This window comes from Phascolarctos cinereus, unplaced genomic scaffold (assembly GCF_003287225.1).
Source record: "Phascolarctos cinereus isolate Bilbo 61053 unplaced genomic scaffold, phaCin_HiC Scaffold_2;HRSCAF=192, whole genome shotgun sequence".
Classification (NCBI taxonomy): domain Eukaryota; kingdom Metazoa; phylum Chordata; class Mammalia; order Diprotodontia; family Phascolarctidae; genus Phascolarctos; species Phascolarctos cinereus.
Window position 1 is genome coordinate 110,697,430 of NW_027555625.1, and position 26,562 is coordinate 110,723,991.

Genomic DNA, 26,562 nt, shown 5'->3' on the forward strand with positions numbered 1-26,562 from the left:
TAAAAAATAAATTTTTTCTTCTCATGGCAGCAATACGTTTTTAAATGGTTGCAACTTACTCTCAGATGAGCAGAAATACAATCTATACAGAAGAGTTATTACTTAACTAAAACTTTTGTGGTTAGCTTGAATAAATAAGTACAAATAATAACATGCTTAAAGTTCAAAAAAAGAGTGATGATCAAGAACCTAATCTAAAAGAACAAGAATACAAAGAGGCAGAGGTGGGAACATGTACTAAGGAAAACACTGGCAAACAGAATCACAGATCGTCCTTGGACCTCCTTCATTCAATATCTGCTAACTGTTCTTTTTAAAAGTGATACAGAGCACTAAGGTCTATAAAGAAATCAACCAAAACTGTTGCCAATCAATTTTATTACATAATGAGATTTCTATAAAAGCAGGTTAATATTTAATGGGAGGTCAGGGAGTTGCCCTGGGCAAAGCAGGATAGTAGATGTGAATTTGACAACTCTCCTGACTTCTTTAGGATAAATGATAGGACCTCGGGAATCGGAGAAGACGATTTGCCTACATATCTGAAGCTGGTTAAAGTTCATAAACTTGTAATCCAAACAGCCACTTCAGGCTAGAATAATTTGTCTAGGTTTAACAAGTATTTGCCAACAACCATGAAATAACTTGGATACACCAAGATCCCAAAGAAATAGCAGCTGCATAATGAAATGTAATTGAAGGATTATCCAAGTATTAAAATCATGCTTTCTATACATCTTTCATCAATATGTCAGAAATTTCTATGGCTCTGGATAGAAAATATTTTAGTACCATCTTAACTATAAAAGGAACTATCTTTAAGAAATTAAAAGGGAACACTAAAATTTTAGCAAGGTTTTAGTAATAAAGATTTCTACTAAATCTAGTTCAAAATTTTGAAAGAGAAAGATATCAATGGATAGGAAAATGAATTCTTCTTAATTATGTAAAAAGATCTTAATAAAAATAAGTACAGAAAAACAAGCAAGTACACATTTAAAGGCAAGTTCCCAAAGCCATACCTCAGAGTTTGAGCCACCATCATATGCACTAGTAGCCAGTCGTGCTAAGTTGCAAAGATGCTGAAACAGGTTTAAACCAGTCATACTAATAGTTTCAGGTTTTAGCTGTGGCATCTAAATAAAATAAAGATATCTTAATGTAAATATGAAATTTATAAATTTGTATTTCAAATTATCTAGAAGAGAATATTGGTGACAATAAACCACTAAAAAAAACCCAGACAATCATCTGCTGAGATTATGGTGATTCAATCTGATAAGAATTTTATAAGTGAAATGCAAGGCAACAAAGATAAAAAGAAAAAAAATCAATAAGCATGAATCAAGTTTCTTCTATGTGCCAGCACTGTGCTAAAGCAAAGACACAAAGGTAACATCCTCTGCTCTCAAGAAACCTATGTTTTATTAGGGGGAACAACACACACACACACACACACAAAATCACTGACAAAATAAATACAAGGCATGAAGGGGTTGGGTCAGGGAGTGAGGTGGTACTAAGAGGAAGGGTCAGGAATGACCAAAAGTAGGAGGTAAATTTTAAGCTGAGCTTTCAAAGGAGAGATCCTAAGAAGGAGGGGTAGGGAGGGAACATTTTCCAAGAATGGGATGTCCTATGCAAAGGCATGGGGATGGGACATGAGAATATCATATGTGAGATTTATCAAGAAGGATACCTGGAGTGGACAATAAAGTATGTATGGGGGCATAATGTATAACAAGGTCAGAAAGGTAGACTGGAGCAACACTGTAAAGGACTTTAAATGCAAAATATTTAACATACAAAAGGAACTAAATATACTGTTGACATTTACTGAGCAGGGGCAGGTGGTAATTTAGAAGAATCTTTTTGTATCTGTTGATTATGTATTGGAGAAAGGAGACACTTGAGATAGGATTATCAATTAAAAAGCTATTTCAATAATCCAGATGAGAAGTAATAAGGACCTGAATTAAGAAAGATGCTATATGAATGGAGAGAAAGCTATGGTATGCATAAAAAATGTTGTGGAGGCAGAATCAACAAAAAGTTCAGGATGACTCAAAGTTTAGAATACAGGTATGTTTAAAGATGGTACCTAGCCTCAAAAGAAACATGGAAATTCAGAAGAATAGTGTATTTAGGGGGAAACATAACAAATGAAAAATTTAAAATAGTCCTTGCCAAGAAGGTGTTTATATTTTACTAGGTATTCAAAGCAAAATTATATAAACATACAGTTTATAAATGGATTTATCTCTTGTGAAAAACAGGATGAAGGTTTAACAATGTATGTTTAAGTTACATTTAACATAATCCAAACAATGTATGTGAAAGAAGCAATTTTCTGAACAGAAATCACTGATGAATATAAAGATGGATGAGATCTATTCTTAACATAATCACTAATTTATAACCACATCATCTAACTGATGTGTCAAAGCTTATCCTGGAAGGCACTAGCATTTAATTATCGTAACACAGACCTGTGAGAATTACTAAAATACCCTGGAAAGCATTTCCTGATTCTCCAAAAATGAGAAATGAGGAAAGAAATACTATTATTCACGTTTACAGTCAACTCTTCGTCATTCCGATGATGAAAGGCAATATTAATAGACATTAACTGAAAAAAGAAGATCACTCACTCAGCCCTTCAAGAGGAACAGAATATGGGGAATAAGACAATGCTACTGTACACTTAGTAGGTACAAGGAAATCATCTAAAATAACATCCCCACTCTTACAGCGGAGGTGTCCTTGAAGCCTGTAAACCAAGGATGTCTGGAAAAGAAGTGGGCTCTGCAGCCAGATGAAATTGATTAGGTATATCATTCTACTCACTATATCAGCAAAATAACATAATCAGAGCTCTAATGTTCTAAAATGGCATCACAAATGGAAAACTAGATTACACTAGTATTGTTACTAACAATGGCAAAAAAAATTTTCATTGACCTCCTATGATGGATAATTTAATAAGAATAAAAGGTATTTTAATGGCAATTTAAAATAAGTGCCTTTGCTACAAGTAAAAGAATGTATGCAAAGCACATTTATTCACCTCAAAGTAATATTCCTAGTTTATTAACATTTACCACACATTGTTAACATACAGATTTTCAATTTTATATAGATAATTCTCAGGGAAAAATAACATACACACACACACACACACACACACACACACACACATAATTTCTTTTTGGTAATTAAATCACCAGAAAAAATGGTAAACTGAACATTTTTTTCAATGGAGAAAAAACAGCATATGACAAAGATGTACAAATGTGGAAAAACACGTGACAAAGGAAAATAAGTGAATAAAAGTGAAATTTAGAGAACAATGATATAAAAAAAAGAATCCTAGAAAATGAGAGAAAAATTTAAAGCATGTGCAAAGTGATTTCTATACCTTTTCCAGAAAAAGATGTTTGTAAGTTTCCATTCCCATTGCATGTTGATCTTTGCTGCGAACTTGATTTAAAAACCAGTGAAGTGCATCATCATAACACTCAGAATCTTCAACTAAGCAGTGCCACAAAATGTCGACTTGTTCTAAACTTAGCCCTAAATATAAAAAGAAGCTTTTATTTTCATGGATAAGAGGGCTCCTCCCATAAAAGAAATACAAATGGAATGAACACACACATCTCTTATAAACCATTTCCAATGTATTCCCTATATGCAAATACCTAAAATTGAAGGATACACAAAATATCTTATGCCTGATTGGATCCTTAAAATATGAGCAAATGATTCACTGATCAAGAATCACTAATGAGATCTCAAGGAATATAGTAAACACAGTAATGAAAACATTTCAAGACTATTTAAATAAAATTAACAGTTCATCTTAATATAAATTACTTTTAAGTACAAAATAACCATGTACACACATCATTAATTTTTTTTTAATTTATAAAGCATGGCAGAAAGTGCCACTTGCTAAGTAATGTCCTTATAGTAATCAGACATTTTCTTTAACTTAGGTCTGGCATTCTAAAAATGAGATTCTTGTCTACTAACTGAGAGCTGCATCACTATCATCATTTTTACTATAAATTAAACCAGAAGAGAAGCTGCAGCTAAATGGAAAGATAGCCCATTAGCTCTTTTTGTAGGAGAAAACAAAGCCAATGATTGGTTCTGTTTCTGTGGTGCTTTCAAAGGCAACAAAAAGATATTATAACATGGGACATTTACAAATTCCAACAGCAGTGCTTGTGATAAATATCTCCAAAGAACTGTTAGGAAAAAATCCAGCAGCTTAGGCACCAATATCTGCTAATGTCTAAGGACAGGGGGAACTCATTAGGTAAAGGAATAGGAACTGGACCTATGATTTTGCTGATATAGAGAATTCCTAAATAAGAAAAACTCCCATTACCAAAACAAGTTAGCAACTTCTTTTCAACTTATCATCTCAGGGCACCTATTCTTGAACATTTCTTAGTCATGGACCTCTCTGCAGTTTGGTGTAACCTATAAATCCCTTCTCAGAATGCTTTTACATATATAAAATAAAATACATTGGATTACAAAGAAAACCAACTATAGTAATATATATTTGAAAAAACAGGTTCATGGACCCCAGGAATAAGAAGTTATTAGTCAACACCAATTTATTAAGTATTTACTATGTGCCAGTAACTGTGCTAAGCTGAAGTGATATGCCCATGCTCACTTAGTCAATGTCGGAAGTGCTACTTAAACCCTAGTTTTCTAAGACCTTCCAAATAAAATCTACATAAATATTAATAACCAATGACTTCAAAGCATAGAAGATGACAAGAAGGGGGACCAAAGAGGAAGAACAGAGGAGGATGACAAGAAATTTGAGTTAGGAATAAGAAAAAAGATAAAGATGCCTCATGCCTACATATATGTGTGTATGTATGTATGCATGTAGATATTACCTTAGCTAAGAAACCCTTGATCTCTTAATGAAGTAGAGAAATATGGCAGCCAAAGATAGCACTAGTTCTATAATGAACTGATTAACTTGTTAGTAAAATTTTACACTTCAGGATGATGGGAGATTATGAAGAATATGATCGGATAAAAAGTGGGAAGTAGTGGAAGGGAAAATAAAATTGGCAACAGAATAACTTGGAAGGCTTTCAAGAAAGAAAACTTGAGGGCAAAGAACAGGACAAAAAAATGGGATATAAAAATTTCTATTAAAAATTTAATCATACTGGAATTCATTATCCTTGGACACCAAAGTCCCTGTTATACTGCATTAGAAAACAGAAACTATACTAAAGAAAATAAAGATGAGAATAGTAGTTAGACAAATAAATTATCTGTTTAGGAGGTCCTTACAGCAGGAAATACAATTTGAGGGCAATGGATAATGTATCTGAAGGTGTCTGAAAGAAGGAAGGATACTAAATGCTTAGAAAAAAGTTCTCACGTTATTATTCAAAGAAGACAAATGAGGAAATATCAACAAATACCAACACATATGTCAACTCTGCTATTTCTGATAAATGCTACAGAATAATCTAAAGAGCATCCTTTAGAAAGACTGGGAACAGGAACCATGCAAGTTTCTGCCATCAACTTCCTACAACAGACCACAAATGCAAAAACTCACTTAAAGAATACAAAAACCAATTCTGTTTAATCTTTGTTGACTATAAAGATGCATTTAAGTGAGCAAAACACCATCTTAAATGTTCTAACCCAACAAAGCATTTCCCAGGTTTAGTTCAAAATCATACAGAGTTCCATGAATGACACAACAGATAATTTGGTTTGATTATCCTCTGACATTGTTGATGCCCAGCAAAACATAAAAAAGATGTATATGCTATCATTGTGGAAGATGTTCAGCAGAAAGTCTAAAAGCTGAAGATTTCAGTGAAGACTAGAGATTTTAAGTCTTTTATTGAGTCATGCTCTACCCTCCTCCCTGCTATGACCCTGCAAACCCTAGTGAAGCCCAGGTACCCTTTCTCAGAAAAAAGTGTAGTTAAATGTATACAACATAAAAGATCACAAAGGAAAACAATTATATTGAAATAGAGTTACAAAAATATTTTTTTAAAAAAGCAAGTGGACCCAGGTTAAGAACCTGCAATAGGGAGGTCCTCTAGATGCTACAGGTTACCAAGACTGCATCAAGCCCAAGAACCTTCCAAACAATATTTATAATGTCATATAAGAACAGATAAGTGGTCTTGATATCTACCGAAAGATACCTATCTCTTGGTTGATAACTTTACTAGCTCCATGATCTGGGGCAAGTTATTTTATTTCTCTAAGCCTGCTATCTCCTGTACACAATGTGGGTAAAGATCATACTCTGTTACTCATCTAAAAGGAGTGTTGTGAAGAAAGCACTACATAAATTGTAAAGGGCTATATAAATGAGATTTATAATTAAAATGTGACCTGAGTTCTGCTTGATTGGATTTATTATTACAAGAAGGAGTTCAAGGCAGGGGGCACTGTATCTGATAATGACTATGATTTAAAAGCAAAAGGTCTGAATAAAACTTAGTTTTTAAAATAGATCATAGCACAAGATAAGAGGTTTCAAATACTGATTCTTTTCACTTATAGCACAATTATCCATAGTGCTCTAACAATGGTAGGTAATTCCAAGAACTCATGGCTCCAGTAAGTGGCACTGCCAGTAGTCAGTCTCAAGGCAAATTCAAGAGTAGCCCAGTACTCAAACAACATATTTTACAATATGCCCAAAATGATAAATGTCCAAAGACAGTTTTCAGAGAAAGAAATCAAAGCTATCAATTAACCATAAGAAAAAAATGCTTGAAAAATTAGAGAAACACAAATTAAAACCTGAGGTATCATTTCACACATATTAGATTAACTAAGATGACAGGAAAGGAAAATGACAAATGCTGGAAAGAATGGAGTAAAACAGTTAAACTAATGTACCGTTGGTGGTGGAACTGTGAACTAGTTCAACCATTTTGGAAAGCAATATGTAACTATGCTCAAAAAGCTATTAAACTGTGCATATCTTTTGATACAGCAATTCTGCTACTAGGGCTATAAACTCCAAAGAGATCAAAGGTAAGAGGGAAAATATGTATTAAAAACTATGCATAAAAGTATAACAGGTCATTTAGAAGTGGCAAAGAATTGGAAACTGACAGGTTGCCTATCATTTGGAGATGGCTGAACAATACATGACATATGATTATAAAAGAATACTATTGTACTGTAAGAAATTATTTCACAAAAATTTGCCAAGACCTATAAAAACAGATGAAAACTGAAGGAAGCAGACACAGAACAATCTACTCAATACCAGCTATATTGTAAACATAATCAACTGTTAGAGACTTAGTAAGTCTGATCAACAAAATTACCTAACCTCATTTCCAAAAGACTCATAATGAAATATACTCTACATCTCCAGATAGAGAACTGATCAATTCAGAGTAGAGACTGAAATACATTTTTTTCTTTCTTGTTTTTTTTTTAAACATAGTTAATGAGGAAATTTGTCTTCCATGACTATACATATTTGTAATAGGCTTTGTTTTTCTTGTCTTCTCATTAGGGAAAGAACGGGGGTGAGAGAGGGAGAGAGGAGAGGGAAAATTTTGACCTAAAATAAAAAAAGAATAAAAATGTCTGTTTTTCAAAAAACAACAAAAATTAAATTCTCCCAAGCCCCAATAACATTCTAAGATTATTTCAAACTTTAAAAAGACATAAAAATTCTACTGTAAGGCTAAGAGATCAAATATGAATTAAAGTATCTTCTAATTAAAGACTTACTAAAATGATCTGGCGATCCAAGAGTGGAAAAAACACATGTCAAGAACTGAAGTCGAACTTGAACCTCTGCGCTGTGACTGTACCTATATTTTTAAAAAATCATTAAGATAATGTTAAAATCCTTTACTTCAAACTTTTTGGGTAATAATAGTTTAATAAACACTTATCCCATTCAACTCAACTTCACATACAGAGAATATATTCAGAAAAATTGTTAGAATGTACACATTAATTTTAAAGTATTAAAGGCAAGCATTAAATACTAATAAAAAACATTTAGTTTAAAAAATGTTATTTCAATTTTAAGATGATCTCCAAACTTACACAAGAAAAATGAAATCTTTAAAATTACATAAGAACTGAAGAAACGCAGAGATGAAGTGTCATTATGAGATAAAAGTGTCAAAAAAGAAATATAGCATTGTATGCCTTAAAATCCCTGCCTTAATATTTCTTAGAACATGGGAGGCATACTGATGAAAATAAAAGCTAATCACTTGATCAGCATATTCAATGGATTGTGATTAGCTTTTATTTTTTATTCAGTGAAGTAGTGAAGGACAGTGGAAAGGCATACAACTCTGTGACCATGGGCAAGTCACTAAACTTTCACAGTCCTCAGGCCCCTTATCTGTTAAATGAGGGAGGTATCTATTGGATGATCTCACAGGTCCGTTTCTGTGAGAAATCTTTAAGCCTATGAACTACAAACCGATACTGCTATTTTCTAAACCAATGTAAAACATTTTATTTCACATCAAATATAACTACCATTAATTAAGCTTAGAATGACTTCATTTTAAAATAATTTAAATAATTCCTTCCTTGTTAGGAAGATAACTTGGATGACCTTCACAAAGTAACACTTGCTTTTCTTACTCTAGCTATAAAAACATTTAAATAAGTCTAGGAGTGAGGCTAAACAACCACATGGACCATTCCTTGGCCCCTTCTAAAGCCACACTGACTCTCAGGTAGGTGACCATCTTCCCAGTGAAGGATTAGCCCATTAAGGACTCTGACAATGACTACGAGAAAGACTCTCCCAACTCCCCACCCCCATGATTGTCACAGGACCTCGTTCCCTTTCCTTTACAAAGATGGACAATGGAAGCATCCTTGAACTCCTGGGGGATAACCTCCTCTTGCCATATAACCTGGAAAATTTTCATCAGCTTTTGAGTGAATAATAGACACCCTCCCCCCACCTTGTAAATCTCAGCTGGAATAGAATCAGCACTAAGTACTTTGCCACACAAGAGGAGCCAAATGGCATTCAAAACCTCTTCTTCAGTGGGAAGCTTGGCTATAGATTGACTTCAATCTGAGGAAAACGCTCAATGACTTCAACGTTGATTAATGGTCTGTTGAAAACACTATGGAAGTGTTCGGCCCATCTCTCTAGGACCATCTCCCTATTACTAATCAATCTGGAGCCATCAGCATGAGTAGTTGAGAGGCACCACAGGTCTTTTGACCATAAATAGACTTCAGGACATCATAAAAGTGCTTTGGATTGTTACTATCATCATAAAATTGAATTTCATCTGCCTTCTTACTGAGCCAATAATCCCACACCTCAATAAGCTTTGCTTGCACTTTACTTCTGATGGATATTAAATGCAGCCTTCTTAGAGACAGATGAACTATCCTGCTGGTAAACCTGTGGAGTTCATATTTTTTATGAATTTACCCATCATTTTTATCAAACCAATCTTGATGTTTGCAAGTGTTCTGGCTCAGATGAGTAAATGCAGTGCTGTACAACAAATCTTTGAAAGCTGCCCACTTCTTTTCTGCTCCACTGTTGCCAATTTTGTGCTGGCTCAGCTTTCCCTCCAACCTATCAATGAACTGTTCATGCATGGAGAAATGCTCTAATCTGTTGAAAATTAAGTCACCCCGAATCATAAGCTTGTCCTTTTTTGGCTCATTGATGATGAGAGTCTCCAGGTCTTCATAAAATTTTTCTTTGACCTTTTGTCATAGTGGGAGCATACACAATGACGATGGTTGCATGGCAACTTCCTGTAAGTGGCAATCACATTGTCATGAGTCTGTCATTTACTCCTTTTGGTAGGCATACAAGACTGCTGACTAGATTAGGTTCGATTGTAAAGCCTATTTCTGTGGCCACTACAGAAAAACGTGTATCCATCTCATACTTCAAAAAGCTGGCCTTCATTTGCCAGCCTTCACTCAGAGCTGCTATTTTGATGTGTTACCTGCTGGCTTCTCTCACAAGAGCTTTTTGTCTTTTAGAGCTACTAGATTTCCTGTTGTCCAAAAGCACACATACACATTCCATATACTGATTGATGGTGAGTGGAATCATCTTCACACAAGTTTTTCTAATTTATTTGTGTTTCGACTGCAGAGCAGGATCTCTGCCTGCCATGGCAAGCAGGCCAGGGTTGGGTGAAGCAGTCAATTTTTAAAGCACCTTTTCTAGCCCTCTCCTCATGCCAGGAGGTGAACAGAGCAATCTTTTAAAAAGGCTGCTCAGGGGAGCAGCTAGGTGGTGCAGTGGGTAGAGCACCGGCCCTGAAGTCAGGAGTACCTGAGTTCAAATCTGGCCTCAGAGCAAACACTGACACTTACTAGCTGTGTGACCCTGGGCAAGTCACTTAACCCCAACTGCCTTAAAAAAATAAAAAATAAAATAAAAAAAGGCTGCTCAGGGGCTGCTAAATCCCACACTGCTTCAGTCCAGTGAGAAGACAACCCCATCGCCTGAGCCACCTGCATGCAGGGCTGTGACTACAGCTCCCAAGGTATCCACATCTGCTGTTTTGTCACTTGCCTATTGCTACAGGACTACGAGGTAGGTAAAAATGGTAAAAGAGTATTAGTGATGTCTTTTGACTCACACATTAGTTGGATTAAGTGGGGCAGAGTGGCAGGAGGTCTCATTCTCTCTTCCAGGGTAATCAAAGTCCAGTGGCAAGACAAAAATCAAGACGACTGGCAATGGCAGGATGATCTTGGCATCTTCAATATCTAACCAATTTCTAAGCATTACACAGCACCTGCTTTAGCTGCCTTCATGGCTACTGAAACAAACTATTTTCATCTGCCCATTCTGCCGGGGAAGTAACTCTTCACATGCCCCCTCTAACTCACCAAAGGGTTTGAGACCCCTTTGGTCACCCTCAACTTGGGTTTAGGCTGTCTGACAAAATGGTTTACTGGGGTATGGTCACTGTGCATGCTATAACTTCATCATCATCAGGGTGGAAAGCACCCCTGATGAAAAGACAGCCTTCACACCAGAGACACTAATCTCTTAACACCCATCATCTCAGGGAATATAGCAGATGGCCTTTCAAGTCCTTTTGCAAACAACCTATTTAAACTTAAGAACTAAAATTGATATTACTGTTTTCTACACTAATATAAATTACTTTATACTTTATTTCACACTAAACATAACTAAAATTAAGCTAGAAATCCTCAGTTTTTAAAATTAAATAAATTTTAAAAATACCATTTCTAATTTTTAAAAACCTGTTAAATACATTAACCAGTAAGCCATGGAATCTACCATTCCTAGAGACATTTAAAATAGTAAAAATCAACTATATTGTCAAATTAGCTCTGATATAATCACGGCTAGATAACATTCTCAAGGTTCCTCTTCATTTGCTGAACCTGGCTATAACAATTTTTTTAAATATGCCTGGCAGAGGTAGAGCTAGGTCAAATGGCATTCACTGTTCAGTAACTTTTTGTGCAAAACTCCAAATTGCTTTCTAGAACAGCTGGACAAATTAACAGAGTGGTTCAATATGTTTTTTTTCAATATGTGTGTAGAGATTAGAGGAAAAAATGAATCCTTTTTAAAATTAAAAAAAGTATATAAAATAATAAAATTTTAAAAAGCATACTAAGTGCTCTTCACCAATTCTTAAACCATTTCAAAGGCTATGTAAGGACTTTACATTAAAAAAAAAACACCAGCCCTTCCTATGAACTAGAAACAGTCTTAAAATGCTTTATAATTCTTATCTCATTTGATCCTCACACTGATCCAGGGAGGTAGGTGCTACTGTTACCACCCACCCGTTTTCACCTGAGGAAACTGAAGCAAACAGGTGAAGTGACTTGCCCAAGAACACACAGATAGAAATGTTTCAGGCTATATCTGAAGTGAGATATTCAGCGGCCCAAGTCCACCATTCTATCCACTGTGCAACCTAACTCTTTTCCCTTAAGTCATACTTAGTTGAAACACTAGAGTTTTCCAAATAATTTTTAAAATAGAATACTTATTTTGAAATAACTAGATTTCCAAGCTGTGGGACCTTAGCATGTTATTTTTTGCCTCAATTTCCTCAAATATAAAATGGAGTTTATTGAGATGATCTCTTTAAGATCCTCCCCGGAACTCAGTTTCTTCATGTGCAAAATGAGTTGAACTAGATAACCTCAGAGATTGTATACAATAAGTCAAGGCCACCACAATGGATTTAATGAATTCTGCAATTAGACACAATGTCTGAATACTACCAAATACTCTTAAAATTAAAACAGAACATGGAAGTCAATGGCAAGATTTTAAGAAATGCAAGAAAAAACACCTAAAAACCCTTTAAAATGAACAACCTCTTTTCAAAGTTTTCTTACACCTTTCATTTCTATTTGGTGAGGTTAATAATTTTTTTTCCAAAGTAACTAGGCAAAGGAATATAATAAAGTAGCCAAAAAAAAAGATTAGGAAAGTGCATTGTCAATACATTTACTGAGAGTGAGGAAAGGAGTTGATTTATGTTTATAAGCTCATATAATCAAGTACATTGCTACATATACTTACAGGGCATGTTTATGTCTCCCTTCTCTTACAGCTTGAATGTAGTGTACCAAATTGTCAAAGAAAAGCTTCATCATGTTTAGTTCTTTTTCTGCCCACCTATCCCAATTAAAAAAAAAAAGGAAAGGGTAATTTTACTTCTTTGTGATAAACACATTAAACACATTAAAAAGTTTTAAACTGAATTTCTACTATATAAACTTATCAAGAGTTTAAATATTTTGTTAATCTTTGAAGAGCTTTCTTCTCTCCTACTTCACATGTCAAAATTGCTGTACCTATCATCCACCCCTCCTTTATTCCCGTCTGAGGAAAAGGTGGTCCTTGTGGTAATACCATGCTGTGCTAATTGTATTACTCAAGAAGATCTCCATTGTTCTCCAGAGGCTTATCCTTTACAAATGTTCAATTGACCTTACCTATAATCCTGTATGTTTTTGTGCTAAGAGACTATATGCAATTTTCTATATTCATTATTTCCATTTGGTACTAAGTTACTTTTCAAATACTTTAAATACTGCTTTCAATCCTATGACATGGCTTTAATTGTTCAACAAGTTTACCAAAGATCTGCTCGTTGACAAATCAATTGCTTTTGTTTCTCAGTTCTCACACTGTTTGACTTCTCTTTAGCTTTTCATACTTAATATTAACCACACCTTCCTCTGATACAATATCTGCCTTTGGCTTTGGTGATACTATTTCCTCTCCTGGTTCTCCTCCCACCTGTACAATTAATCTGCCTTGGTATGCTTTCTGGGATCATTGTCAATGTTTTACACCCACTAGAATGAGTATTTCCCAGGGCTCTGGTCTCATCCCATATCTCTTGTCAGTGATCTCAGTTCTATGTGAATCCAACTATTTTTTCTACCGGATTGCTGAGAATATAGTCACTCTTAACTTATATACAGAATGCCAGTTATACACCATCCATTGACTTCAACTTAGCTTTTACAAAATGCTCTTTAGATATCTTTAACTCATCATGTCCAAAATGAAACTCATGATTTTCCACCCTAAATTAACTCCTGATTTACCTCTTTGTGTTAGGAGCACTAACTTCATATCATTCACCCAGACTCAGTTATCCTACTTCTATCCTTACATTCAGTCAAATGCCATGTTTCATCAGTTCCACCTCCACATACTTTCTTACATCTTCTCTTCTATCTGTGCCCTTCTCTCCATTCAGCTCCCCCCCCACACACACACATTACCACCTTATCTAGATTACTTTAATAGCCTCCTAACTGATCTCTTTGACTTCAGTCTCTCTGTTCTCTAATCCATCTCTCAGGTAGATGTCATATGACCTTCCTAACACACAGGTTTGATTATACAAATTCTCCACTGAAAACATTTCAATGATACTTTCCATTATTTCTAAGACAAAACACAAATTTCTGGGGTTAGCATTTAAGACCAACCACAAACTGGCTCCCATTTCTAGCCCTCATTTCATACTACTACACTTCAAAACCTATGTGTTAGTCAAATATTTTATGAATTTGACATCTCTTGTTTCTATTCCTTCATGTAATTCATCCCTATGCCAGAATCATAGATTTCCCTTTAAATCTTACCACTCCATGCAGCCTTTCATGATGAACCTAGTTGTTACTACTTCCTCTATTTCCTCTGTTCTTTCCCTTCCCCATCCCCACCCCTCCTGACCATTTTTCTTGTATTTATGTCTTATCTCTGTTCAGGAGACTGTAAGCTCCTAGAGAATGGAGCCAATTTTTTGTTTTTGTCTTTGTTATCCCTAATACATCTCAAAAGCCTTGAATATAGCCTATTGCTGTTGAATTTAATTAAGATTTATTATCTTTGGAGAAATTTTTTCTTTCCATTGACTCTTCAAAAATCCCCAAAACTCAGGATAGCCTTCTTAGTTTTCAATATCTAATACTCAAAGAATTGATCAATTAACAAGCATTTATGTGCCAGTCATTATTATTGGGCACTGCTGAATCTAGTACAGGGAAAATAAAAACAGCGATTAATTGTTATTTGCTGGACCTATTGAAAATGATCATTATAGTGTTATACATGTAGTATATATGTAATGGTGCATGTCAATTAAGCATTTGGGCACCAAATTATTTAATGCATAAACTGACAAAATCTAGCTAAGATTACCAATTTAAATAATTTCTATACTCACACAGGTTATGTGTAAATGAATCCAAATTATTCATTTGTTAATAATTAGGCATATGTGTAGATTTAGACACTAAGATCCTACTCCAACAAGCCACTCTATTGTTTTCAAGATTAAAAAATGGAGAAACTACATTGAGCCATGGAATATAACGGAAGTCCTTGTATTTAAAGAATACTGTTTTATGAGGTTCAAATGTGCTAAGACAGCGAAGTCTTTTAATAAATATATCTTGAATGCTCCCTGTTTTCTCCTCTGACACTGCCAACACTCCAGTGCAGACTCTCATCACCTCCTTCATGGACTACTCCAACAACAGCCTGCTGGATGGTTTACCTGCCACAAATTTCTTCTCACTTCACTCTATCCTCCACTGAGAAAGGAGATAGGGAATGTGATGAAGGGTTTTTTCGATGCCAAACAGAATTTTCTATTTATCCTAGAGCTGATAAGCAGCTACTGGCATTTGCTGAGTAGGAGATTACATAGTCAAACTTGTGCTTTCGGCAGATCACTTTTGACAGCTGAATGGAGGACAGCCAGGCCTGGACCAAGGTGGTAGCAATGTCAGAAAAGAGTATTTAGCAAAGTTAGAATGACTTTCAGACTAGCAAAAACCTTTTAAATGATAGGGAATAGAGATTCTTCCCTAATGATAGTCAAAACGTGGTGGATTCACAACTATTTTATCCTGACAACAGTGATAAACTCTGATTCAGAAAGGCCTGGATTCAAATACCATTTCTGACAGTATGATAGTTACTAAGTCACTTAACCTCTATGAACTTCAGTTCCTAAAATGATGTTAATAACAGCCATCTTAAAGGAAATATATGTAAAGTGCTTTTTAAACTTTACATTATACAAAAGTAACACATATCAATCAAAAAACATTTATTAAGCCCTTACTATATGCCACACACTGTACTGAGCACTGATGATTGAGAGGAAAACAAACAATTATTGCCCATAAGAAGCTTAAAATCCAATGGAGGGGCAGCTAGGTGGTACAGGGGATAGAGTACCAGCCCTAGAGTCAGGAGGACCCGAGTTCAAATCCGGCCTCAGACACCTGACACTTAGGAGCTGTGTGACCTGGGTAAGTCACTTAACCCCATTGCCTAACCCCCACCCCCACCAAAGAAAAATCAGATGGAGAAAAAAGAATATATACAAATAGGGACATACAACACAGAGCAGATGGAAGGTAACCTTAGAGAAAAAGTTGAGGGAAACAAAGAAAGGAGGTGGTTGAGACCTGAAGGAAGCCAGAGAGTCTAAGAAATGGAACTGAGGAGGGATAGCAATCCAGGTAAGGGAGGTAGCCAGTACAAAATCACAGAAATGGGAGCCAGAGTATCCTATATGAAGAATGGCAAGAAGGCCAATAAGGCAGAACTGGACAGCACTCATTTCAACAACTGATAAAACAGAAAAGTCACTGGACTTGAGGGTCAAGAGACCACAGTTCTAATCCTGGTTCTACCACTAACAGAAAATGATGTTTGGGAAAACAAATTCTCAGTACTTCAGCTTCTTCATCTATGCACTGACTCAATCTCAAAATTCCACTCTAGCACTAACATTCTATTAATACATAAATATCCTTACTTACTTAATATTTACTTACATTGTAATCCAATGTGTATCATAACTGCTCCCAAATTGCTGAAAAGTACCAAACAATTTTGGAAGAAGACGAAGTGAGACTACTACAGATCTGAAAAAGATAAAGAGGAAACAATTTTAATAAACTTTCCTAAGTGTAATTATTTTTCAAAGACCGAGTGATGATACATATGGTACATATTACACCAAGATTTATATTTCATGAAATTTTAGTCTAGTATCTCAAAGTAAAAAGGATACAATTCTGCCTTGGTAAATACTAATAACATGGGAATAAAATTAGGTGAAATACAATACTGTCAATTTGTGAATTCATTTTATGAAATTAAATATTCTGTACTATGTCTCAAATATTTTTGATTAGTAGCATAATATAATATAAAAATACATCAAATCACAATTTCAATATAATGGTCTTAAGTCTTATGAAGAACAGGAACTAAACTAATTTAAGCAGATAAATAATTAAGATAATTATGTTACATTAAACATCTCTTGTGGCTTTTGATGCCTTTTTATCACAGAAAAAATCATACGTAAAATTTATTAGAATAGAGAATAACAAATGTTTCTTAAAGAATATTTCCAACAAAGCATTTTGTTTATGAACACTAGCAACCACTCCTCAGTAGGTTTTTGGATTACAAAAGCAACCTGAAAGTAGATTATAAAACTCTGCATAAGGAAAAAAAATACAGACTTCTCCTTTAATTAACTGGGTCTTTCAAAAGGATTGATAAATGCTAAAAATTAACAACAGGAAAGATACCACTGAGATGTTCAAGCATATAGATATAATAATATCATTTGATGTATCACAGAGACCTTTGAAAACTTAAAGTATGAGCAATTTGTATAAAGAAAGAAGAGTAATAAAAATAGTTTCTAGGTTTTCTTTCTTTTTTTTTCCCCCATACAACTAGTGAGTATCATGTGTCTGGGGCAGCATTTGAATTCAGATCCTCTTGACTCCAGTGCCAGTGATCTATCCACTGTACCACTTAACTGCCCAGGTTTCTAGATTAAAAAAAGAGAGAAAGAGAGAGAGAAAGAGAGAAAGAGAGAGAGAGAGAGAGAGAGAGAGAGAGAGAGAGAGAGAGAGAGAGAGAGAGAGAGAGAGAGAGAGAGAGAGAGAGAGCGCGAGCGCAAATACTCGGTGGAAAATCATTTGCCCACAACAAAACAATAGTTTAAAAAAATCAAAGAAATGGCGAAAATTCTCAAAGACAAAGTTGATCTGAAAATCTTAGGCTGAGGACTTGTAATTGCAATTACAAGTTTTCAAAAGTAATGAGGAGTTTCACAATTTTATAAAAGTTCTTCAATTGCATAGACAAAAGTAAGTGATTTATAAATGAAGCTCTAAAATGAAGTCATTTAGCTATGATTAAAAAAAAAACCTGCAGGGGTTACCTTTTAAACTAATTAGCAAAAAAAGAAAAAGAAAAAGAAAATAAAAAAATAAAAAGGGGCAGCTAGGTGGCGCAATGAATAGAGCTCCAGCCTTGGAGTCAAGAGGATCTCAGTTCAAATCTGTCCTCAGATACTTGACAGTACTAGCTGTGTGACCTTGGGCAAGTCGCTTAACCTGGACTGCCTCACCAAAACAAAACAAAACAAAAAACTAATCAGTACCTGAAAGGGCTAAAAGTGGAATATTTAACATAAATGCACCAGAGTTCTACATACAGTATTATTAAAATAAATATCAAAGTAGCCAAACAAAATTAGAAATGTTTGCCAGTTCTTGCCAGATATCAATTAAGTCCCTAATTTATGATTGCAGTAACTGAACTGTCAACGTTTAGTGAAATGTCATAATTTTACTATACCAGGAAATATAACAAAATCATCAAAACAGAAGATTTGAAGGGAAACTAGAAATTGAAAAATCATTGCAATTGAATTGAAAAAGCAAGAATCCTGTGGTTGGTATCTAAATACAAGCAATCACTAGAACATGGTACTGTTTCAAGAACCACAGGAGGTTATTTGAATGCCTTACATACTATTAGTGTGGACAAAAAAAATTTATACATATGGTAGAATGCAAGGGCCATCATAAACATTTAAGACACATTCCAGGGGCAGCTAGGTGGCAGTGGATATAGCTCAGGCCCTGGATTCAGGAGGACCTGAGTTCAAATACAGCCTCAGACACATAACACTTACTAGCTGTGTGACTCTGGGCAAGTCACTTAACCCCACTGCCTAGCCAAAAATCAAACAAACAAAAAAAAAGACACATTCCAACCTAATTTTTATTTCTGATTTAACCTGCCTTACATTCGATAAGTTCAAATGATGTTTTTAAAAACAAAACGAAAACAGAAGTACCAGAATTCTGTGTTCCCACAAATATGTTAGAATAAAAAAGAATACAGTAACATGTTTTCCTGCTTTACTGACAGGAAACTAACAAGGGAGTCTGAAAAAGAAAAGAATTATGGAATTAAAGAAATTTTTGCTGTTGATAATAAAGTTGTAGTAGAATGAAGACAATGAAAATGAAAATTATAGTGAGGCCTCAAAGCATGGTGTCCTTGGAGTGACAGAGTTGAAAGTTTTTCCTCTGACAAAACTAGCTATCTGCTCATAAACAAGCCATTTAAATTCTCAGTACTGTAGGTTTCTAAGATGATTAATTATGGATGAAATACTGATCTGCATTGGTGAAAGGCATTTCCATAACAAAAGTTCCTTATACAGAAGGAAGGAAATCACAGGTTTAGATTGTCCTTCCCATTTCCAAAAGAAAAAAATTCAATTTCCATATATTACTGCATTATGGAATATATTCTACCATTCCAACAGTATAGCTGGCCTACGGATAGGAACTACACCTGTGATTACAATGATATAGGGAAAACCTATGGTGAGGAACACTCTCTACCAACGAATATCACTGCCTTCTCTGAAACGTAGGGCCTTAAGAGAGTTGTACAGACTGAGCACTGAGAAATTAAGCGACTTGCCCAGGGTCAAACAACAGGATGTGTCAGAGACGGCATTTGAACCATTTCCTCATTTCCAAGCCAGATTTCAAATGGCTATAACACATTACTTCCTATATAGATTTTCTAACCAAAATATTGTAAATTCCTATTTACCTGTTGTTTGCTAAATTTTCTAGACAGCCTTCAATGAATCTCATTCGGATCTGTCGATCTGTAAACCAGCACACTAAGGAGCAAAGAAGTTTCTCTGCCTCATTTATTAACCCTTCTGAGAGATGAATCTATAATATAATAAAATAAAATAAATTATGATCAATCTTCACATTAATATCTTATTCATTTTGGTAGGACCAAAAAAACCCAAAAAACCTTTCTTGCCACAGTGCTTTCCGTGGACTAGTATCATGTTGGTAATATAGGATTTTTATTGGAGCAAAAGCCAGTCTTCTCCAATGTAAGTTTCCCTTTGTTCCCCTCTCCTAGTAAAGACTCTGGTATACAATATTATCTCTTACCTGCAAAGATAGTTGCAAAATATCAAAGAACTGATGTAGCAGAAGAAAACTGATCAAGTCTTCACTTCTAAAACTTCTCAAAATGAGAGAGCTATCATTCCACTTTCTATGGTGAGTGGCTCAATTTATTTATATCATTATTTAGTTCCATAAATTAACTTACTGCATCTTCATCTTGGACTAAATCCCACAACAAAGTATTTCCTTTCTTGCAAACATTATCCAAATTAATGTCTGTAACAGCATTGCTATTGTATTGATGTTTATGAACTGCTGGGCCTGTGAAGACAAAATAAGACATGAAATTGCTGAATACAACCTGATTAAATTGAGCTATATTTGCATTTAATTTATTAAGTTAATGATTCTGAAGAAACAAAATTTTAAGAATAAAAATTTCTCCCCCAGAGCCAGTTTTTAAGAATGAAATTTTTATATATTAAAAAGATGACTGTTTTTATCTTTAAGTTTTATTCACACAATTACATTAAAATTTTTCTATAGGAGAGTGCCACCTAATAAGAAATGAGAAGAGGACCAAGAAATGTAAGAAGGTTTCAATCTTAAGTGATTTTATGTCTTTTTCCATTTTTGGACTGAATCTGTGTAGGGAAACTCCAGAGAAAGTTTCTTTCTGGAAAAAAATTTCCACAGAAAAACTGCTCTACTACTGCAGACCAGCAAGTAATCTGCCAAGTATAATCCAAAAGCCATGCAAGGAGCACTGAAAGGTTCCGTGACTTGCCTAGGGACCCACAAGAGCCAAGGCAAGGCTGGAATTCAGGTCATCTTCCTGACTCCAAGGCCACCTCTCTATTCAGTGTGCCATTCTACCTCTCTAAAGTTAACACTCTACATTGGACATCTTACTGCTCTTCAGCCAGGAGCAGGTCTGAAAACAGGATCCAACATCGTAACACAAATTCAAAATTATAGACCAGTCTGCGCATTTTCAAGTCCATATAACTTAGTCAGATTTCTATTATACTAACACAGAATTCTATTTACAAATCACTCAGATTTCTATTAATACTACTATACGAAACAAATCTTTAACAACTCAAGCACACCATACACCAATGTCTCTTTTCAAATATACCAATCTTATGAAATACTATACCACCTAAGTAACTCTAAAAAATCATTTTTAAAATGCTTTGTAAAAGTTTTCGCATGCATAACCTGTATCAAATTGCTTGCCTTCTCAATGAGAGAGGAGGGAATAGGGAAACTGAGAGGGGGAGAGAGAGAATTTGGAACTGAAAATTTTAGAAATGAATGTCAAAAATTTTTTATGTGTAACTAGAAAAAAAAATTTGAAAAAAATTAGAAAAAGAGTGAGAAAATATATGCGATATTAGCTTCTTCAGTCTTTCCTACCATGTGAGGCAGAAAATCATAATCATTGTGAGAATAAAGTGAAAATGTGAAGAGAAAAGAGAGACAACAATATACTACCTTGCTGTCAATTATCAACATACATCAATTCAATCTTAGCTTACTTAATTCTTTTTTTTTTTAAGGCAATTGGGGTTAAGTGACTTGCCCAGGGTCACACAGCTAGTCAGTGTCACATATTTGGTCTGAGGCCAATTTGAACTCAGGTCCTCCTGACTTCAGGGCCGGTTCTCTATCCACTGCCCCACCTAGCTGCCCCTCGCTTAAGTCTTCAAAATCTAACATGGAACTGTTAAGGACACTATTCAAACCTGATTATGATTAAGTACAAGAGCCATCCTGGCTCAATTTTATTAAAAGTCTGTCTAACTTATCCTAGGCCTTCCTTCACAATCTCTCACCTAAACTTGCAATTACGGAATAATACGGATAATAATAGTAGATATTTTGATATATGGCACTAAAAAAATTCCAATTTTATAACCCTTTCATTCATCTCTTCATATTCTCCTTATTCCCATATTCTTTCTTCTTCAACTCTTCAATCGTGTTACACCTCTCCCACCTACTTCTAATCTAACTTCTAACCTTTTAATTTATATTTTGTTTCCTTTACCAAAGTTGCTTTTATTACTAGACTGTTATGGTCTCTCTTAGAATGTTTCTTATGGTATCCTAAATAATGTAATTGTTTAATACATCAACAAGTTAACAACAAATATATCAACAAATTAAGCAGCTCAGATACTGTGCTAACTACTGGAGATTCAAAGACAATCCCTAAGCTCTATGAGCTTAAAAGAAAGCCAGAAGAGATAACATATATAAACAAACATATATAAAGGTATATACAAAACATGGAAATTTCTAACAAAATTATTTTGGCCAGGGAGGGAGAGGAAGCAATAGTTCCTGGGGGAGAGGATGTCAGTAAAGATTTTTATGAAGAAGAAATTGCTTAAGCTGAACCTTCCAGGAAAACAGGGATTCTAAAAGATGAAGGAAAAGCTACTGCAAAGGCAGAGAGACAGAGATGAAGCAGTGTGTGAAAGGAATAGCAAAAAGGCCCACAGATAGTGGACAGAGTTGTTGTGAGATCAAGTGAGGTGGTATGTGTAAAGCACTTTGCAAACCTTAAAGAGCTTTATACATGTTCATTGTATTGTATCACCATTTCAGAGTAAAGAAAATGAATCTTATTTTAGACATATTACATTTCAGAGACCTCTTGAACAAGTCATTCGAAATGCACAATAGAGGCAGCTAGGTGGTGCCGTGGATAGAGCACCGGTCCTGGAGTCAGGAGGACCTGAGTTCAAATCCAGCCTCAGACACATAACACTCACTAGCTGTGTGACTGGGCAAGTCACTTAATCCCAATTGCCTAACCAAAGGAAAAAAAAAAAGAATGAAATGCACAATATCTTGTGATGCCAGACTGGTTCAAAGAAAAAAATTGAGAGGACATATGATCCTAAAAACCATCTGTATAGTGATGGTAACTAAACTCATGGGAACTGATGTTGTTAATGAGTAAGTATATAGAGAGAAAAGGCCTCCAGAGGGATCAAATATGGAAGATGATCCAGAGTATGAATAAAAAGAAAGAGCAGTGTCACAAAAAATATAAAGATTGGGTTGTCCAGGAGGAAAGAGTGTTCAACAGTGTTGACTGTTGCAGGGAAGTTGCGAAGAATGAGAACTGGGAAAAAGTCATCAGGTTTAGCAATTGTATGCTCACTGCAAAGTTTCAGGACAGTTTCACTTGAATGGTAAGGTGAAAGTCAGATTGCAGAGTGTCTAGAAGAGAGTGAAAAGAACGGAAACGAAGGCAAAAAGCATAGACAGCCAGATGATACAGCAGAGACTAGGAAAACAGGAAGCTCTGAGTTCCAATCCTGCCTCCTATATTTCCTAGCTCTATGATCCTAGGCACATCACTTCAGTTCTCTCAGTCCACTTCCTCATCTTTAATAGGAGCATAAAAGTGCATCTTTCCCACAGCTTTACTGTAAGGATCAAAACAGATAACCTCTATAAAATGCACTGCAAACCTTAAAGGCTTATGTTAGCTATGATTATTATGAGGCAACACAGACCAATGGAGAAAGTACTGGCTTGAAAGGAAGAGATCACCTACAATCCCACTTCAGATATATGGTGACTGAGTCATCTGGAGCAAAAGACTTCACCTTTCTCCATATCAATTTGCTTCTACTTCTACATCTATGACCCTATAAAAGCCAAAATTATTTCACAATGATTCTTCAAAAGAGCTATTGCTTGCCAGTGAGCAGTTTCATTCATTGTTGGGATCAGTTCTACCAAGGAGCATCAGTGCCGTGACCAAATGCACAAGCCAAATATACAGACCATTGGGCTATGCAGGGGTGGGAAACCCGAGGCCTCAAGGTCAAATGTGCCCTCTAGGTCCTCAAGTACAGCACTCTGACTGAATCCAAACTTCACAGAACTAATCTCTTTATTGAAAGGATTTGTTCTGTAAAACTTGGACTCAGTCAAAAGGCCACACCCAAGGGCCTATAAGGCCACATGTGGCCTCAAGGCAGCAGGTTCCCTACCCCTGGGTTACAATATCTACTCAAAATAATTTATATAATATAATAATAATAACCTCCCTTCTCCATTCACAAGTGCTAACAATTCTTTGGCTCTATGGGATGCTACAACTAAGAACAACAATAAAAACAACTATAACTTATACATTGCTTTAAGGTTAATATCCTCATAAAAACCTGGAAGGTAGGTGCTATCATTATCTTCATTTCACAGAAGAGAAAACTTAGTGCGAAGTGAAGTGACTTAGTCAGAGTCACACAACTAGAAAAGTCTGGGGCTAGATCTGAACTCAGGTCTTCTACATTCCAGGTCCAGCTTTCTATCCATTACACCATAATAAAATGAGCATTTCCAAACACAAAATAAAGCAATGAAGAAGGGAGATGATACCCTGGATCTCTATTATATACAATTTGCTTTTCCTTTTCAGAATATAATAAATTTACAATATATAATTTCAAAGCTTATCTACCTACTCCTACTAAAATTCCTCTGCTCACAAACAAAACTTCAACAGCCCTCTTCACTTTGCTTTTCCTTTTTTTTTGGACAGCACTGTTTTCAAGGCTGCTCTCCATTCCAACTCTCACCCAAAATTGGAAGGAAAAAAAACCCATGTAATGAACACATATAGTCAAACAAAACAAACACAAAGATCCCTACCACTGTATAGTCAAGAACATTTATTATCAAACAAAACAAATTCCTACTTTGGTCATATCTCATTGTGCTCCTCAAGAATTTGTCAAAAAGAGGGTTGCATGCTTCAGCACTGGTCCTCTGAAATGGTGCTCATTAATTTCTTTTATCAAATTTATTCAGTCTTTCAAAGTCATATTTTTTACAATATTGTTATTTAAATTTTTCCTAGTTCTGCCCACTTCATTTTGCATGAATTTGCAGAAATCTTCCTAAGTTTCCCTGAAACTTTCACTTTCATCATTTCTTACTGAACAATAACTATTATTACCTTACAATTCATTATACTATAATTTGTTCAGCCATTCCCTAACATTTACATTTTAGTTACCACTTCCTTTGCTAAAACAAATAGTTTTTATACATTCTTTTAATATATGTGTCTTTCTCTGTTTTCTTTACCTCTTTGGGTTACAAGTCTAGTAATGGTAATGTTGTATCAAAATGCAAGTACATTTTAGTTACTTATTGGGTGGAATATTTATTCTTTCCTGAAAGACTTTACTAATCGACAACAATTCATTAGCGTGGCCATATTCTCTAATCATCAGAAACAGTTGCCACTTTTTATTACATTGCTGATGTGGTGTGTACAAGGTAGAACCTCCAAGTTGTTATAATTTACATTTCTCTAATTGTTTTAGAGCATTTTTTCAAACTATTTTTAATAGCTTGCATTTCTTTCTTTGAGAACTGTACATTTATAAACCGTGACCATTTATCTACTAAGGAATGTGCTTTTATATATTTGAAAGCGTGTCTCATATTTTGGTCATTGCTGTTGTTATTGCTGTTCTTTATTCTTCTCAAATTGGACCAAAATGACATCATTATGTTGGGTCAAGGTACAGTGTGTCTACCTGTGGCTGATCAGATCAATACAAACTCAAAAGGCTCTACCACAGCTTGAGCACAAACAGACCACATGAACATTTGGAGTGTACATGCCTTTTGAGGTACTGTAATTCTGCTTTCACAGAGCACAGTGCCTTTTTTGATGTGGGCACACCATGCCAGACCGTCTTATGACCATGTCTCCCATGTCTCACAATAGAATTTCAAAGTTTTTCAGAAGATCTTGAGAGTTTCCTTGTATTTCTTCTTTTGACTGTCAAGCGAGCACTTGTGAGTTCTCTAATTAGCAACTGAAAATTGGGGCCAGCCCATCAGAGTTGCACTCTCTGCAGTAGAGTTTAAATGCTTGGCAGTTCAGGTCAAGTAAGGATCTTGGTGTCTGGTACCTTACTTATCTTGCCAAGTGATCTTCAGAATCTTCCTAATACAATTCAAATGGAAGCATATCGGTTTCCTGGCATGGTGTCAGTATACTGTCCAGGTTTCACAGGCACACAACAATGAGGTCATTACAATGGTTCTGTAGACCTTCAGTTTGGTAGGCAGTCTAATTCCTCTTCTCCCTGACACCTTCCTTCAGAGCCTCCCAAACACTGAGCCAGCTCTGGCAATGTGTCCATCAACCTCATAGCCTATGTGGACATCCCAAAAAAATATACTTCCAAGATAAGTGAACTTAGCTACAGCTTTCAAAAGTTCTCTATTTGTTGTAATCAACAATTCCACATATGGATGGTGTGGTACTGGCTGGTTGAGAACTTCTGTTTTCTTGGGTGTTAATTGTTAGGCCGAAATTTGCATAAATAACAGAGAATCGGTCCATTATCTGTCGTGTGTCAGCCTTGGAGGCTATATTGAGTGCACAGTCATCTGTGAATAAAAAGCCATACACCAACTCTCCCTGCCCTTTAGTCTTGGCTTGTAGCCTTTTCAAGTTAAATAATTTTACCATCAATGCAATAGCTGACCTAGATGAAGTTGTCTTCCCCACTGAAGACATCCAACAACACTGCTGAAAACATCATGCAAAAAACAAACAAACAAACAAACAAGAAACCACACACAGGAGCAAGCACACACTTCAAGTGGTGACTGGGAAAGCACCAGAGTGTTGTCCATTATCCAGAATCCATGTAAGTATGCCATCATGAAACTCATGAAAAATACTAATGAAATTCTCCA

General features: G+C 35.3%; 1 protein-coding gene across 4 annotated transcripts in view; it reads right to left on the bottom strand.

Moving 5' to 3' along the window:
• USP34 (ubiquitin specific peptidase 34) overlaps positions 1-26,562 on the bottom strand; it is a 313,170-nt gene that overhangs the window by 129,737 nt on the left and 156,871 nt on the right. For all 4 annotated transcript variants that reach the window (XM_078149535.1, XM_020985492.2, XM_020985490.2 and 1 more), the window contains 7 exons: positions 20,012-20,127; positions 19,487-19,614; positions 16,378-16,467; positions 12,584-12,679; positions 7,771-7,853; positions 3,419-3,573; positions 1,023-1,136 (listed from right to left, as the gene is read on the bottom strand). In XM_078149535.1, the coding sequence (XP_078005661.1) occupies positions 1,023-1,136; positions 3,419-3,573; positions 7,771-7,853; positions 12,584-12,679; positions 16,378-16,467; positions 19,487-19,614; positions 20,012-20,127 (782 nt within the window). The remainder of the gene's footprint in view (positions 1-1,022; positions 1,137-3,418; positions 3,574-7,770; positions 7,854-12,583; positions 12,680-16,377; positions 16,468-19,486; positions 19,615-20,011; positions 20,128-26,562) is intronic.